Here is a 19,109-nt window from a genome sequence, read left to right as displayed (position 1 = left end):
ACCGCTGCCCTAGTGGACTAGGATTATTATTTCATTTCACCTTAACAAAATAGTGAAGAAACTTCTCGGTAAGGAATTTCTTCCAAGATTTGTGTGACATTCCCAGTTTATCACTTACAGCCATGTTTTTTACAAATGTCACAGTACCACCCAGTAATAATGAATTTATTCCTTTTTGGTATGAAAAGAAATCTCCTGAAAGCTTCAACAGAATGTGAATTACCAATTCACCAATCCTGGGCATTATGTAGAAAAGTGAGACATGTCCAATTACATTGTTTTATATATATATATATATATATATATATATATATATATATATATATATATATATATATATACACATATATATATATATATATATATATATATATATATATATATATATATATATATATATATATATATATATATATATATATATATATATAATTTATATATGCTAATTAGATTCCAAGATTACCAAAACATGGGGTTAGGCACCAACATTACTTGTCTAGGATGAATAATGAAGGAGTAATAGTCTTTTTAAGGAACTGGTGGCGGCCATCTTGAAAATGTTACCTTTCTAGTGGTCCGATTTTGGTAAACTTTTGATATGTTAACTTTAAATACACCTAATACTACAATAATCCATTGAAAAACCTTTTGTTGCAATTTGTTTTGGGTCAAATCATATCTGCACCCGCCTATCTCCTCCTCTCATGCACAGACAATGGTTCTTGGTGTCCTTTAAGACCTGGAAGGATGTTCTGAATTCACTATTATGGAGTCTGAACACAGAATGTCTTTCTATCACATCCAAAAGAATATCATGTTTGGAAAACAGAACTTTGTGGGGCTTTAGTTATTTATTATTCACTTCTTCAAGGACCACTGGCTGCTTAAAAAAAAACAATATATTATTTTGTATTTGTATTTCTGTGTTGGTAAACATGCCTGGGTTTATTCAGCTGCTCGACTCTGTATTGTGTCATAAGTTTGTTATTCATTTGATGTAATATGTATGTTTGTCCCTGGAAAAAAAGAAAAGCAAACAGAAGGATAATATAATAAGTATTTTCACTGATACTGATGATGCTTTCTTACTCTTAGGCCTGTGGTTATTTGGATACGTACTTTTAACTTCTACTTGAGCCATTATTATTTGAAAGTAACTAATACTTTTACTGGATTACAGAGTCCAGAATCTAGCAGGTTGAAAGTTACTAATCTTCCTTGTAGAAGAGAGAGCTCCATGCAACAATATGAGAGATAGAATGTTCTAACCCTAACCCAATTTTCAGGCTATTAGACATCTAAAATACGTCTAAGGGCTAACATAGGGTTATAATTGGTATAACAGTGAAAGTTGTAGACGTCTAGGCTTAGCTTGGATGTTGATTAGCTGTTTTTTAAGCGTCTATTTATAGACCGTCTATATCATAGCCGTTGAAACGACGTCTATAATATAGACGTCTATATTTAAACGCTTAAAAAACAGCAAAGCCTAGACGTCTAAAAAACATTAGACAGAGGTCTAATAGCCGACTATGGCTCACTGGGAATCTTCCTGGTAGAAAAGAGAGCTCCACGCAACGAGAGATAGAATTAAATAACAGCTGAGAATACATCATGTTTTATTTAAACACACTCCCCTAAGGGTGCGTTCGGAAATTAAGCACTGGCCCATACAAACTAATAGGCGAGTGCGCATTTCCGAACGCACCCATAGCAGGGGGTCTTCAACCTTTTCAGGGCCAAGGACCCCCTAAAACTGAGAGAGAGATGAAGCAGGGACCCCCACTATATATTATAGATTAAAGCTTTTCATAGATGTTGGATTCATGTTAATGTGTATTGTTCAGACATTTAACGACTTAAACCGTCAACACCTTCACTCTGTACTTGGTCTGCTCTTTTTCCCCCCTCTTTGCCGAAAATAAACAACGCCTCGCGCTGCGAGGCGTTGTGAGCTTGTAGATCTGCTATTTTCGGCTAAAGTTGTCCTTAGAATAGGGATGCAAGGGTTCAAGTGGTTAAATGTAAAAAATCACACCCAGTGTGAAGTGGGCGGTGTGGTCATCACAGTGGTCATCATAGTGATGGAAGCTCACTTTTTTTTTAAATGGATTTTTTGAAGTGCATAATCCTATTTATAGGTTATTAATGTCATCATGTGTCTCGCTAGCCAATCACAGTGCTGAATAGAGTCAGCCAATAGAGTCAGCCAATCACAGTACAGCTAGGGGTGTACTAATGAGCCAATCACAATACAGCTAATGAGGTGTCCCAACCCCACTTATAGGGGCGGCTACACCGCCCAAAAACAATGATCCTATCACACAGAGATTTGGCGGGCCCCCTGTAGCAACTCTGAGGACCCCCTAGGGGTCCCGGACCCCCTGTTGAAGACCCCTGGTCTACATGATTGATGTGTGTGTGAGAGCTCACTGTAGAGCTTCCAGTCGGTCACCGGTGACATGGCACACGAACACCTGAACAAGCTGTCTGTGGACTTCAGCATCATCAGTGTGACGTACGCTCCATAACCCTGCATTACACACACACACACACACACACACACACACACACACACACACACACACACACACACACACACACACACACACACACACACACACACACACACACACACACACACACACACACACACACACACACACACACAGATTGATTAAGGAATATATATATACAAAGATTTGCAGAAATGTTCAAGATTTCTCAAAAATAGCAGATCTACAAGCGCATAGCGCCGCGCGGCACTTGTGCCGTAGATCTGCTATTTTTTAATAGCCAAATAAATCAAAATATGACAGAGATGCGTTCCTGGATTGAATGGGTTAAGATATTAGACCCTCCAGAAAAACGCAGGCAAAAATCCTTGATTATGCGGGCTAATACTCTTGATTATGCGGGCTAATACTCTTGATTATGCGGGCTAATACTCTTGATTATGCGGGCTAATACTCTTGATTATGCGGGCTAATACTCTTGATTATGCAGGCTAATACTCTTGATTATGCGGGCTAATACTCTTGATTATGCAGGCTAAATTCCTTGATTTTGCGATGAGTTATGTTAGTTTTTTTTGCAATTTTATGTGGTGAAATTGCGGGAAGTTGCGAAATATGCGGAAAGTTGTGAAATATGCGGCAATATGCGAAATATTGAAATATGCGTTTTTTTTGCAATTGTATGCTGTGAAATTGCGAAAAATGCAAAATATTTGAAAAGTTGCGAAATATGCGGAAATATGCGATGCGAAGCGCATGTTATGCAATGCGCATATTTTATAATGTGATGCAGCCTTTTTGAAAAAACTTTACCACCGCATAATTATGCTCCATTTAGCTGATTATGCGGTAAAAAATGCAATCGCATAATCGCATTTTTCTGGAGGGTCTAAGATATAAGCATTTACATGGAGCATGGGTGAGTTTAACGGGGTGGAACTTCTTCCACTCCCTGACAACACAAAACATGCTGAATGTGTTCCGAATGTTGGGATTGAAACATGCTGTTTAATCCACCTTTAATGTTGGTTGAACTGACGCTTTAAAAGGCCATGTTGGTGTTTAGAATATTATTACATCTGTGAGTCAGTCACATGCAGTGGTGGAAAAAAGTACTCACATTTTGTACTTAAGTAAAAGTATCAATACTGCAATGTAGAAAGTCTACAGTAAAAGTCCAGAATTAAAAATGTAGTTGAGTAAAAGTACAAAAGTATTGATATCAAAATATACTTAAAGTACAAAAGTAGAAAGTACTCATTGGGCAGAATGTCCCATTTCACAAGTTTTCAAATGTATTCACCTGTTTCCTAGGCTGTGTGGGCATCACTTCCTGTCGATTTGATCCAATGAAATCCAATGAAACTGGTCAGATGACCAATGATATTCAATGAAATCGACAGGAAGTGGAAAACACACAGCCTAGGAAACAGGTGAATAAAATGTCAAAAAATCCTTTGAAAATAGCCGATCTACAAGCTCACAATGTGAGCTTGTAGATCGGCTATTTTCAAATGGCCGAAATGTACATAGGGCTGAAGTGGTTAATGTATGTTTTTTAATAATAATCAAAATCTACAAAGTAACTAGTAACTAAAGTTTTCAAATAATTGTAGTGGAGTAAAAGTATAATATTTGCCTCTGAGATGTAGTGGAGTAGAAGTAAAAGTGCTGAAAATGTTAAATACTCCATTAAAGTAAAAATACCTCAACATTGTACTTAAGTGCAGTACTTGAGTAAACGTACTTAGTTACTTTACACCACTGGTCAAATGCCTTAGATAGCTGTTAAAATGCAACCTTAGCAACAGCCTAGCAAACACACCATATACACCAACATACACACTACTCACCTTTCCAAACACTGCTATCCTCGTTTGATCAATGTATGGAAATTTCATCATGTATCTGAAACACAAACAAAAACAAAACAAGTGAAAAAATATAAAACATGTTATTTACAGTGTTGCCAGATTCTGTGAGAGAAACAAGCAACCAAGTCTAGGAAAACCAGCCCAAACGAAGCGACTATGGGCCACATGAGCACTTTAACATACATCAGCTATTTGAAAATAGCAGATCTACAAGCTCGCGACGCGTTGTGAGCTTGTAGATCGGCTATTTTCAAACAAAATCTTGGGGGGAAATTATCTGGCAAACCTGGTTATTTATGTTCAGCTCCTTTAAGGCATTGAAACTATTCTTTTTGCATTGTACAGTGGGCTCCCTTTTCTGCATTATGTTATTCAATAGAACCTCTAGTGTCCGTCCACACTGGTAGACCTCAGGCATTAGGTTATCCTATATATTAAAGGTTTCATGACGTTCAGTTTTACCACACATTAAAAGTCTTTGTCATGGTCCTTCAAACGTGTATAAAAAGTTTTAACAAAAAAATCCACTCCATTGATCCATGGCAGGTGTTTTTCTCTCACATTTCTAAAGTCTTTTCAACTGCAATGGAAAAATAAATCTTTGCCTGCGGGTGTCGCTGTTGAGGGATTTTGCCTGTCAATCATCGCCTCTGCTCCGCCCCCCCCCCCCACCCCAAGGAAAGGATAGGGGAGGGGAGGGGCGAGGAGGAGAGTGGGCGGGATTAACGGGCTGTGACTTCACTGCCGAAGGGCCAAGCTCAGATTACTTTTCAGCCTAATTATTCAGAAAACCCCAGACCACAGAAAATCCACTGAATGTTCAAAGTTCAGATTTTTGGGGTATAATTGAGGTCATAAAACCCCCCAAAAAACATCAAAAATAAAAAAAAGTGAAAATGAATGAAAATGGGCTTAAGGGAGGCCCGGCGGACGGACCTCGTCGTCAGGCTCATGTCACCATGACTCAGCCGTAACCATATAAGGAGTTTTTTCATGCAGCTACGCCCACATTTGGAGTGTGTTGTCCAACCTCAATGTGTCGTCATGGCTTCAGGCACAAACAAATCAGTCTCAGCTCCATAAATGGGCATCAAAGGGTCGAGGACTGACAGATACATCAATCTCCATATATGGGCATATCAGTCGGATCGGCGGTGCGACGTAGGTTTGAGAGCCGCGTAGCGGCCTGAACCTCAAGTTAACTCATCGACGGCCATTGGCGAGTATACTGGTCATCAGTTCATGAGTTAATTTGAAAGAACCTACTCCAGAGCAGCGATGTGGTCCTGGACGTCCACAGAGCCCAGTCTCTGGTAGAGCTCATGCAGAATCCTCTGGCCCTGGAAGCCGCTGCCTCGACCGTCCAGACGAGCCACGATCACGTGGTCTGAGCTGACCAGAACCGAGTCCCAGTCCAGGGAGAAGCGGTCGCTCACGGTCTGGCCACCGGGGGCGCCGTCTCTACAGCAACACAAAAAGAAAACGAATTACAATTCCATTTCTACGCTAAGAAGGTCTGCACCTGCAAACCGTCTGATTGGTTGTATATCAATGAAAATAGAAACCCAATGATATTATTTGGTGTCTATTTTACTGAACGTTTTAGCAGAGAAAGACAGACGGGGGTTAAGTTAAGTAAGCCAATATTAACCCATTCAATCCGGCAACGTATCTCTGTCATTTCAGATTTATTTGGCCATTCAAAAATAGCAGATATACAAGCTCATAGCCCAGCACCGAGTGCCGCGCTATGAGCTTGCAGATCTGCTATTTTTGATTTTTTTTTAAAATGTTTGCAAATCTTTGAATATATATATTTTTGAAGCGAACATTTGTAACTCAAATCTTTGCTTCTGGTCCCTGGAACAAAATATTTGACAAATGTTCGCTTTAAAAACATATATGTTCAAAGATTTGCACACATTTTCAAAGATATACAAGCGCGTAGCGCGGCACAGAGTGCCGCACTATGAGCTTGTAGATCTGCTATCTTTGAATAGCAAAATAAATCTTAAAATGACACAGATGTGTGTAAATGGATTAAGACTGGTTTACCTCTCCTATATAATAGTTTTTGGGGAACAAAATTAAACTCTATGTCATGATTCAAGGCGTAGACATATGTTTTCTTGTGAACTCCACATTGATGGAAGGACATTATGAAGTAGCTTTGGAAAACTTTGATTGATTGATTGATTGTAGAGACAGTACGTACATCATGAGCAGGAGACCGTACTGACGTGATTCAGAGAAATCGGGCGGATAGGAGATCCTCAGAGGCAAGTCTGTGAAAGGAAACATAGATTATTATTATTATTATTATTATTATTATTATTATTATTATTGAAACACTTATAATCGGCTGATTGTTTAGAACCGGACTCAAGAGCCACTGTGAAGGCCTAGCTGGTTTGTAAGGCCAGCTAGTCGTCCTGAATATGCCATCCGTGATTAACTGGGTTGTAAGGCCAGCTAATCTCCTGCTACTCTGGAGAGAGTTAAGATGATCTTCGAGCGTCGCCGAGGACACTGGATGGCCTGATGAGCTATTCCTGATTGGGTCTATGTTGTTCACTCTGGAAGGGTTAAGACTGGGTCTAATGCCGATGATGAGATTAGTTCAACCCTGACATACGGCTTGTTTTATACCACTGAGGGTGGCTCCTGACATCACGGCGGTGATGTCAGGTGGTGTCAGGCATTCCCACATATGGAGCTGGCTATTTCTGTCATGCCCAAACCGGGGACTACGATGTCAGTCCTGGATGGTTCCGGTTATCTCCGTATATGGAGTTTCTAGAAGGAGTGTTCTGATGTCAGAGCTAGGTATGCTTTAGGAATCTCCTTTTCTAGCTATTCTATACTGTCAGACTTTGTCTCCATTTATGGGGATAGGCGAGTATGGGTGAGTATGCCCTGAATGTTCGTAACAATTATGAATGTGTCTGTACATGTATATCCTTTCTTTTGTCTCTCTGTCTGTCCATCTGTCCCTTAATCATATCCATCCATCTGACTAACTATTCATCTGACTGAACTATCATCCATCCAGCCGTCTCATATACATATTTAGTTAGTTTCTTTTTTTTTGCTATTTTTGAAAACTAAAAAACTTAAATATGAAGGTTTTTGAAAATGTCCACACAATAATTACATGCAAAAAAAAAGATGGACGCAGACAAGAAAACATGTATCTAACATGTGTCTAACATGTGTCTAACATCTGTCTAACATGTGTGTAACATCTGTCTAACATGTGTGTAACATCTGTCTAACATGTGTGTAACATCTGTCTAACATGTGTGTAACATCTGTCTAACATGTGTCTAACATCTGTCTAACATGTGTGTAACATCTGTCTAACATGTGTGTAACATCTGTCTAACATGTGTCTAACATGTGTCTAACATGTGTCTAACATCTGTCTAACATGTGTCTAACATCTGTCTAACATCTGTCTAACATGTGTCTAACATCTGTCTAACATCTGTCTAACATCTGTCTAACATGTGTGTAACATCTGTCTAACATGTGTCTAACATGTGTGTAACATCTGTCTAACATCTGTCTAACATGTGTCTAACATGTGTGTAACATCTGTCTAACATGTGTCTAACATGTGGCACATGTCACATGTAGATGGCCGGGCGTGAATGGACATACACACACACACACACACACACACACACACACACACACACACACACACACACACACACACACACACACACCAAAGTGTTCCATCTGGACCGTCGTGAACTCTGTCTGCTGGATCCTCTTGGACTTCAGCGCCGCCCTCAAGGGGGCGTTGTTCTCCAGGAAGTAATAATCTGGAAGAAGACGGTGACACAATGTGGTTTAAACCATTTACTTCAGTACTGTAATAAATCTCCAGAACCTCAGCATGCCTGTTGTGGGGGAACATTCGCCACAACAATAGCAGCTCTACAAGCTCACAACGCATGTGCTTGTAGCTATGGGACTTTCTAGCCTTTGCGCTCGCAGCACGGCCTCTCGTCTTTAGTAAAAATAAAAATACACTTTTGCTACTCACCAAGACAAAGAGGGTTTTATGGAGTTGAAAGCCAACTCTACTTAGTGGGAACACTTAGAGCCCCCCCCCCCCCCCACCTCACATTTAAAATACACCTTTTGGCCAAAATGTTAAATATTTCACCAGAAAGGAAAACATTATTTAGTTACTCCGTTGCGACCTCTACAGTTCTTGTCAATAGAAACATTCCATTGACTTAGTAAATGTACTTAGTTACTTTACACCAATGCTTATGACTCACGGCCCGTCTGGATGCAATAAGTTGTGAGCTTGTAGGTTTTGTTCTTGATATTTTTGAAAGATTTTGAAAGTCTTGCCATACAGTATAATGGCACATCCAAAAAATAGGGACCTGTCTGTCTGTAGCTTTTATGAATATAGAACAATGAATGAAAAGTATTAACAAGAGAAAAATAAAGAAGACAACCAGGTACTCAAATGAGATCTAACTAGAAAATGTGCTCCTCGGAGCACAGGTCTACGCCAGTACTGTTCCTGATTAATCCTGTCTTACCTATTTACTTGACCAATGTTAGCTTGGTTGATGGAAGCTCACTTCAAAGTGACACACCTATTTATAGATTTTTATTTCGTCATGCGTCTCGCTAGCCAATCAAAAGCATATTGTCACGTGTCACGTGAAGCTTGACCAATGTTAGCTTGGCTGAGACGGGGGGACACACGGAAGGACAAGAACGAAAACATACTCTCCACCTCTGGCGGAGACAAAAAGCATACTGAAGGTGCTTCTGAGTTAAACATGTTCAAAGATTTACACACATTTTCAAGATGTTTTAAAAAAAATAGCAGATCTACAAGTTCATAGCGCGGCACTCGGTGCCGCGCTATGAGCTTGTATATCTGCTATTTTTTTTATATAGCCAAATAAGTCTTAAAATGACACAGATGCGTTCCCGGTATATGTTCTATTTTCCATTTCCTGAAAAGTAAAGTAATTTTTTGGCTTCCACACGACAAGCGACCTATATATTATATATCATATCCTAACTATATATATATATATATATATATATATATATATATATATATATATATATATATATATATATATATATATATATATATATATATATATATATATATATATATATATAATGCATACACACACACACACACACACACACACACACACACACACACACACACACACACACACACACACACACACACACACACACACACACACACACACACACACACACACACACACACAGGAAGCCCTTTTGGCTCACGCTGCTTGAAGCAAATGAAAAGTGATGTATGAATATTCTGCTCCACTTCACAGAGAGGCTGCTTCCTAACGCTGACACTCATGTTTGGTTCAATGACACGACACCTACAGTATACCGCTCTCTGAAATATGAACAACATAAGAACAGGAGAAAGCCAATAACATTTTCCTGACAGGTAATGCGGTTCTGTCATATTCCTTTGGTTTTACAACACCGGAAAACATCTCATCCGCATATAAAACGCAACGGTCCAGAGCTGTGAGACATTACAGCGTCGATACTGAGCCATAAGTCAGAGTTTAAGCCACGAAATAATGCACTTTTAGTACTAGTACTATTAGTACTAGACAACCATTAACCTGCTTACAGGGAATTGCCTTTAGTCCAGGGGTCTTCAACGTTTTCAGACCAAGGACCCCCTTGCTGAGAGAGAGATGAAGCAGGGACCCCCACTATATTGTATAAAATTGTTTCAGATTGAACTTGTTTGTTTTTACTTAATCTGCAATTTTTTCCCTCTACAACTATACCTCTTTGTCAGATCTGTCAGATCTGCAGATCTACAAGCTCACAACGCCTCGCGCTGCGAGGCGTTGTGAGCTTGTAGATCTGCTATTTTTGGCTGAAGTTCTCTTAAAGGAGGAGTTCACCCAAAAAAAATATTTATTTTCTATCAATTGCACACCCCATGAAGCCTTGAATACATGGATTTATTTTGGTTTTTGTCGCATTCCTAAGCCAATAATTTGATGCCCGTGTGTATTTCCGGTAGGAGACACAAAGAATCTACTTTGTGTCTCCTACCGGATACTTTAGCCGGTAGGAGACAGGAATTCTAGGTAGGAGGTAGGAGACAGGAAGGCTTCATGGGGTGTGCAATTGATAGAAAATAAGTCATTTTTGGGTGAACTACTCCTTTAAGAATAGGGATTCTATAGGGTTCAAGTCAAGTGGTTAATGTAAAAAAAACTAAAATCATGTCACACAAAGATTTGGCGGCCCCCCTGTAGTAACTCTGAGGACCCCCTAGGGGTCCCGGACCCCCTGTTGAAGACCCCTGGTCTAGTGGATAAGATGTTGGCTTTCCACCATTGACTGTAAAAGAATGGACAGCGTTACGCCCATAGACTCCACAGACGGTAACTGAAGACTATTTTTCAGCTATTTCAAACCCGCCATCTTTTCTATCGCGTCACATCCTAAGCAACCGAAAATGAATGCTATTGGTTGGGACCAGAGCGGGGGGTGGGGAATGAATGCTATTGGTTGTGTAGCTTGTCAATCAAAGCGTCACAAGGTAGCCTGGGATCAGTGGTGGAAAAAGTACTCACATTTTTTTACTTAAGTAAAATATCAATATGGTAATGTAAAAATACTCTGTTACAAGTAAAAGTCCGGAATTCAAAATGTACTTGAGTAAAAATACAAAAGTATTGGTATCAAAATGTACTTAAAGTATCAACAGTATAAAGTACTAATTGTGCAGAATGTCCCATTTCACAAGTTTTCAAATGTATAAAATCCTTTGAAAATAGCAGATCTACAAGCTCACAATGCGTCGATTGTAGATCGGCTATTTTCAAATGGCCAAAATGTATATAGTGCTGAAGTGGGTAATGTATGTTTTGTAATAATAATCAAAAACTACAAAGTAACTAGTAACTAAAGTTTTAAAATAAATGTAGTGGAGTAAAAGTACAATATTTGCCTCTGAGATGTAGTGGAGTAGAAGTAAAAAGGTGGGTGGAGGGTTCTAATCCTAACAACGCCCCCTATAATGATGATATACCCCCCCCCCCCAGACACACACAGAGAAATAAGACGGGTAATGCGCAGGCGTGAGTGTGTGTGTGTGTGTGTGTGTGTGTGTGTGTGTGTGTGTGTACCCAAAAACTGTACAGAAAAAAACGTCGCGTTAGACCGGTAATTGCCGGGTTTGGACCCTCCGGACATCCTGACCGACGCACAGTCATTTATTATTATCACTGTCTGCAAATCAGACACATTTCAAATCCTCTGCGCCTTTCTGTAGCTCGCTCTCTCTCTCCCTCCCCCTCTCCCCCTCTCTCCCTCCCTCCCTCCCCCCTCTCTATGTGTTAATACTTACTGGTAGTGTTGAGGGAGTGAAGAATCACAGACGGAGCTCCGGGACCTACAAAAAACAACAACAGAAAAAACAGTTTCTCTTCAACATTTTTAGGACGTATTGGTGCCTTTGCTATGTAATAATTAACACCAACATCTCAACAATAAAAGCCAGCATTTGAGACAAAAAGATGCCTGGAGTCCTGGAGTCCCTCATTGATCTGGAGTCCCTCATTTGGGAAATGTAGGCGAACCTATTATAGATATTATAGATATTATAGATCGCCATAGCAATACTTATAGGTTTCCAAATAATTGTAGTGGAGTAAAAAGTACAATATTTGCCTCTTGAGATGTACTGGACTAGAAGTAAAAGTATTGGAAATTGGAAATACTAAAGTTGTATTTTTACTAAGTAGAAATACCTCAACATTTTACTTAAGTACAGTACTTAAATAAAATTTACTTAGTTACTTTACACCTCTGGAGAATAGGAATGCAATGATAGTCGACATACAGCTTCCTGTGCTTAGGTGAGTGTGTGCGTGTGCGCGTGTGTGTGTGTGTGTGTGTGCGCGTGCGTGTGTGCGCGCATGTGTGTGGTGTGTGTGCGTGCGTGTGTAAGAGATGATGGCTGTGAATAAACATGACATCCATTGGAGACACAGGGTGGCAATAATCCAATTAAAACCAGGATAATGTTGTTTATTTTAACGCATTTATGTCTCATGGCCCAGAGGTTTACCCATGTCAGGGGTCTGTCCCTCAGCGATCTGTCATCCTATACCAACCACTTGGATTTAACCCATTAAGACCGGGATTCCGTGTCAATTTAAGATTTCTTTGGCCATTCAAAAATAGCAGATCTACAAGCTCGAGCTTGTAGATCTGCTATTCTATTTTTTTTTTTTTTTTTTATGTGAAAATGTGTGCAAATCTTTGAATATATTTTTACATATTCGTAACTCAGATCTTTGCTTCTGTGGGGTCCCTGGAACAAGATATTTTGAGATTTGGGGTCTGCGGCCAAATATGTAATTTTGGGTGGTCCTTGACATGGAAAAGTTTGAGAACCACTACCACTGATATTATAGCAACATGACTTAAAAAAAAAAGAACAGTTAGGATTTAGAAGACATTTGTAGAATCCCCCAGAAGCAAAGATTAGAGTGAAAAAAAATCTCTTTAAAAAAAACATAATATTCAAAGATTTGCACACATTTTCATGATTTAAAAACAAAAAATAGCAGATCTACAAGCTCATAGCTCATACTATTTTTGAATAGCCCAAAGTACAAAATAACGGTCAAAGTGGTTAAAATCCACAGATGCCTTCCCGTTCTTACTGGGTTAAACTGTTGCCCTCATCAGTGCCAAATGAGAGGCATAAAATTAAAACAATTAGCCGCTCTATTGTGTATAATTGCTTTAGGTGGCGTTACTGCGTTGCTGCACCACGAGGAGGTTATTAAACAGGGTGGCATGGCGTCACGTCGTTTATCGACGCAATTTAATTTCCACCAGATGATATGACTTCATGCTCAGACGGCCCTTGACTTCAGCATGGTGATTTATTGGGGAAAATAACTGCTGTCCTCTTGCGTAAAAAACAAACAAAGTTACATTAAAGGAGCTACACCATGAATTTAAAAAAAATATTTGATATTTAATATCATATGGTGTATGTCCCTCAAACCTTTTTCAAAAGGTTTGAGCCTAAATCATCACTCAGATATACTCATCCCAAGTCAATTGTCTCTGGCTTATACAGCACTTTCAGCTGCAATACCAAAACGTCCTCTTGTGCAGGGGGGGGGCTACTGAGCAATTCTGTCTGTTAATAAAAAGAAATATTAAAAAAAAATATTAAAAAAAAAAAAAAAAAGGAAAAATTCAGCATAAAAAGAAGCATCTAAGAAAAATACAAAATCGAAAAAAAAACACTTTGAACATTTTTGAACAATTCCACCAAGTGTTTGAGGTGCCTGTTTCACCCACTTCCGGGGGGCGGAGCCAAAATCCGAGCCCGAAGTATTTGTTCGTAGACCCCCACTTAGGGGGGGTAGTTTCGGAGCAATTCGGGCACTTTTCATTTAACATTGGGTTTGCCATCATTAATGTTTATGACATCATAAACATTTCCATTCTGAGATCGCCTGTTCAGACACGCCCATTCTGGAAATCCATGAAATGAGAAGGAATGACTGAATTTTTAAAAAAAAAACATTTTTTGGGGTATAAGAGACACTGGGGACCCCAAAAAATACAAAAAACCAAGAAAAAAGTGATTTTCATGGTGTAGACCCTTTAAGCTTATTCAGCTCATAAGACCTGACTGGTACTATCAGATTTGATACCATACATCAATAATATTGATTTATTCAGTGCGTGGCACCCGCATCACTGAAAACAGCTCATCTATAATTGTGGATTAGCTATTTTTGCAACCTCTGCACTTAATCTCCTCAAAACCCCCAAGACCAGACCTACGTACCATGGGGGCCCAACGGGCCTTCTGCTCGGCCGCCCCCCTAACTGTCCACCTGAGACCACCACACTCGTCGACTCTTTTACAGTGGTGAGAAAAGTACTCACAATTACTACTTAAAGACGGGGTGGCGTGATTTCCGATGATTTTTTTCAGCCCCTAAAACATAATCATCAGGTATTATGGTTATACTAGGAGGAAGATTTTTTTCAAAAAAGTGTACAGAAAGTGTTAGAATTATGTTTTTATGTGGACACGCCTCCAGTTCATTAAGTATACCTGGTTCTCACCTTAGCACCACCCACCTGTCCTAGTCCCTCCTCCTCCTCATGCCCACACCTGTTGTGTTATGATAATGAGGGGGAGGGTATATTTTTACTGTGTCATTAAAGTGTCATTAAAGTGTTGTTTTTCTATTGGCACGTTTGACCCTCAAGGTTTCAGCCTCCAGGAAGAAACTCAAAATAGTCAGAGAAGACATACAACACCATAAAAACACCACCAGGGGGCTTAATGAAGTTCTGTCAACCTCATAGACACATGAAAAACAGAAAAAGTGCAAAACCATGGCACCACCTCTTTAAGTAAAAGTAGCAATACGGCAATGTAGAAATACTCGGTTACAAGTGAAAGTCTGGAATACAAAATGTGTTCATGACAGCAACAGATCCCAGTGACACTCTCTGATACTAATAATAATATAATACATAATAATACAGAGAAAGAGACATAGATCTGCTACAGGTTTGAGATGAGATGACACACACTTTCCCCCACATGCTGTCGGCTTACCTTTACAATGGAGGACGATCAGTGGTGTAAAGTAACTAAGTACATTTACTCAAGTACTGTACTAAAGTACAATGTTCAGGTACTTTTACTTTAATGGAGTATTTCCAATTGCCTATACTTCTACTCCACTACATCTCAGAGACAAATATTGTACTTTTACTCCACTACAATTATTTGAAAACTTTAGTTACTAGTTACTTTGCAATTATCAATTATTATATCATGAAACATACATTAACCACTTTATCCCTATTTTATACCTAAGCTATTTGAAAATAGCCGATCTACAAGCTCACAATGCGTCGCATCGCGACGCATTGTGAGCTTGTAGATCTGCTATTTTCAAAGATTTTAGTACTTTTACTTTTGGTACTTTAAGTACATTTTCATACCAATACTTTTGTACTTTTTACTCAAGTCAATTTTGAATTCCGGACTTTTACTTGTAACAGAGTACTTCTACATTGCAGTATTGATACTTTTACTTATGTTAAACATTTGAGTACTTTTTCCACCACTGAGGATGATGTGCTGATCTTATACCTTTACAATGGAGGATGATGTGTTGATCTTATACCTTTACAATGGAGGATGATGTGTTGATCTTATACCTTTACAATGGAGGATGATGTGTTGATCTTATACCTTTACAATGGAGGATGATGTGTTGATCGGTGGGGCTGATGTCCGCCTCAAAGAACTGGCAGTGAGTCTTGTGGAGCTCACAGGTCAGACAGTGACGCTGGAAGCGACCCACCGTCTTCACGCTGGAAACAACACAGAGACAAGTTTTAACCGATTGAGGCCTGATCGGTTCTGGTTCTACAAAATGTCTACTAAATAGAGTACAGAAGTCCTGACGTCACTCGTTCATCCCCTGGTTCGTAAAGTAATTTCTCTATGGAGGATAACATTGGGTCTTCTTAGAATCGTCTCATATAAGAATTGTGGTCCAAAAATAAACAAACTGTCTCTGAGAAATTGTCATGGAGGAGGTTCTGTATCGTTTATGATAGTCAGTCACTCATATTTGATACAGTCTGTTATTGTTGAAAATCTTACTAATTCGGCGGAAGTAACATTAGCGTTTTCTTACCGTCAGTTGATGCTTCATATCCATAAGAGTCTAACCGCCGGGGTCATTTGTTTATTTTTGGAACACAGTTTTTATTTGACACGATATTAAACTGAATGGGGGGGGGGGACCGCGACCCAGGTAGGATGTGTAAACCACGTCAGACTTCGGTGCTCTATCGAGGCCTGATCGGTTCCGGTTCTACAAAATGTCTAATAAATACTAACAGTTTTCCGGAAAAAACTATATCAGTGGTTCTCAAACTATTTCATGTCAAGGACGTCCAGAATGATATTTATTTGGCGCCCCCCCCCCATCTCAAAATATGTTGTTCCAGGGACCCCCCCCCCCCCCCCCCCCCCCCCAGAAGCAAATATTTGAGTTAAAAAATGTTCGCTTAAAAAATATATACATTCAAAGATTTACAAAAATGTTTATGGTTTTTCAAAAATAGCAGACCTAATAGCCAAAGTATAAAATAATGTCTTAAGTGGTTACACAGATTCCCGGTTCCCGGTTTTATTGGGTTAAAAGAAACAAACAGAAACAAAGGGAATGTCAGACGATGTGTCAGTGCAGCATCAACGCTTAAAAGGCAGTTAAAACTCCATCAGTGCACGATGCCGAAGAATTATTATTCCGAATTGATTGAACAACGGAGGCTTATCAAATATCACGGGGGAGCGTACGGAGCCTGATTAATTCTGAGAGGAACAAAAACCCACGGTTGGAGAGGCAAAGCGCTGATAGAGGGGACAAGGCGCTGATAGAGGGGACACGGCGCCGCCGCACAAAAACAAGCTGTCAGAACCAGAGCGCGTCCCGGTAATTTGGGCACAAAAACATGAATCACCTGAAGAGATGTCGTCTGCGCGGCGAACCCTCCGTACTGAGGAAGTAGCTGAGAAGACAAAACAAAAACAAACAAAAAAAAACACAAAAGAGATTCATTTGTTGTTTGTCGGAGAGGGAAGTATTTCACAACATTAAAAGGATTTGAGAAATCACTTTTGGTTTTTGAGCTTTTGGAGTATGAATCACTGTTACAGACAGACAGACAGGCAGGCAGGCAGGCAGGCAGGCAGGCAGGCAGGCAGGCAGACAGACAGACAGACAGACAGACAGACAGGCAGACAGTGGTGGAGAGTGACTAAGTACATTTCCTCAAGTGTTGTACTTAAGTACACTTTTTTGGTATTTTTTACTTTACTGGAGTATTTCCAATTGTCAGTATTTTTTACTTCCACTCCACTACATCTCAGAGGCAAATATTGTACGTTTACTCCACTACAACTGACTTCAGTGTCACACAAAAAGCATGCCTTTTGCCCGCCAGCAACGATATGGTAAACGAGTATAAGATCAGGGTACTATTTACATTTTGCACACGTAGGTAAACTGTGTTAATACATTATGTTACGGATGAGTTCCAGCCGCTGTGTGTTTGCTTTGGCATCCATAGTACATTTACACTCTATTTAGATGGTGGGTTTTTGTTTTACTAATTACTTCAATTTGGCATCAGTGTGTGTGTGTGTGTGTGTGTGTGTGTGTGTGTGTGTGTGTGTGTGTGTGTGTGTGTGTGTGTGTGTGTGTGTATTGTAATCTGATTATAACACTGAATAAACACAGCTATAAGCACTCATAAGTACTTATAATGCAGTCAAACATTATTATAACACATTATAAAGCATGTGTATTAGTATTATGCTACAGTACGTCATAATTGCATTACCTTTAACCCATTAATGGGTTAAAAACGTCATCATGGATATGACAAAGAAACAAAAAACTGAAGCTTGTTTCCATTGTGGTCCATAATAGACATTTAACATCAAAACAAACGCCCATGAAACAGAACTAAATCACAACATGTAAAAACAAACAAAGACAGAATACGCATCAGACGAGGGACTCGTTGTAGAGAGAGTGTCATCGTCCCTTCCTCCCGCTCGCCGTGACTCACAGTTTGTCGTTGTGTTCGTCGTAAGCCACGATCTTGGTCACCTCCCAGTTCCCTGACGTCAGGTGGCGAACCTCGTTCTGATCGGCTCTGAACTGGGAGGAACGGGGAAACGGAGAGAACATCGGCAATCCACGATTTGATCCATCCATCCATCCATCCATGCATTCATTCATGCATATTCAAATTGAAACAAATTTACTCAAATACTGTACTTAAGTACAGTTTTTTGGTACTTTTACTTTACCGGAGTATTTCCAATTTGTTATACTTTTACTCAACTACATCTCAAAGGCAAATATTGTACTTTTACTCCACTACAATTATTTGAAAACTTTAGTTACTAGTTACTATGAAGATTTAGATTATTATTACAGAACATACATTACCCACTTCAGCCCTATTTAAACTTTGGCTACTTGAAAATAGCAGATCTACAAGCTCACAACACGTGGCAATGTGACACGTTGTGAGCTTGTAGATCTACCATTTTCAAAAAAATAATGTAAAACATTTTTGACATTATGATAACTTGTGAAATGGGACATTCTGCATAGTGATGTGAACATGGTTATGATGTGGTGAAACTCTCTTTACCTGTGATGTGAACATGGTTATGATGTGGTGGAACTATCTTTACCTGTGATGTGAACATGGCAATGTGGTGGAACTATCTTTACCTGTGATGTGAACATGGCGATGTGGTGGAACCATCTTTACCTGTGATATGAACATGGCGATGTGGTGGAACTATCTTTACCTGTGATATGAACATGGTGATGTGGTGGAACCATCTTTACCTGTGATGTGAACATGGCGATGTGGTGGAACCATCTTTACCTGTGATGTGAACATGGCGATGTGGTGGAACTCTCTTTATCTGTGATGTCAACATGGAGATGTGGTGGAACTATCTTTACCTGTGATGTGAACATGGCGATGTGGTGGAACTCTCTTTATCTGTGATGTGAACATGGCGATGTGGTGGAACCATCTTTACCTGTGATAT

General features: G+C 39.6%; 1 protein-coding gene across 1 annotated transcript in view; it reads right to left on the bottom strand.

Moving 5' to 3' along the window:
• The window catches only part of LOC308105816 (inactive dipeptidyl peptidase 10-like), a gene marked incomplete at both ends in the record, with an annotated part of 317,527 nt that overhangs the window by 9,745 nt on the left and 288,673 nt on the right, over window positions 1-19,109 (bottom strand). The window contains 9 exon segments of the mRNA XM_080456741.1: window positions 2,434-2,533; window positions 4,370-4,424; window positions 5,657-5,851; window positions 6,606-6,675; window positions 8,122-8,220; window positions 11,805-11,849; window positions 15,708-15,829; window positions 16,991-17,038; window positions 18,104-18,195. Of these exon segments, the coding sequence (XP_080312867.1) occupies window positions 2,434-2,533; window positions 4,370-4,424; window positions 5,657-5,851; window positions 6,606-6,675; window positions 8,122-8,220; window positions 11,805-11,849; window positions 15,708-15,829; window positions 16,991-17,038; window positions 18,104-18,195 (826 nt within the window).

The sequence above is a fragment of the Gymnoscopelus braueri genome (assembly GCF_963280865.1).
Source record: "Gymnoscopelus braueri genome assembly, chromosome: 18".
Lineage (NCBI taxonomy): Eukaryota > Metazoa > Chordata > Actinopteri > Myctophiformes > Myctophidae > Gymnoscopelus > Gymnoscopelus braueri.
Note: the sequence above shows the minus strand (reverse complement) of the source record. Positions and strands in the feature narration are given on the sequence as shown.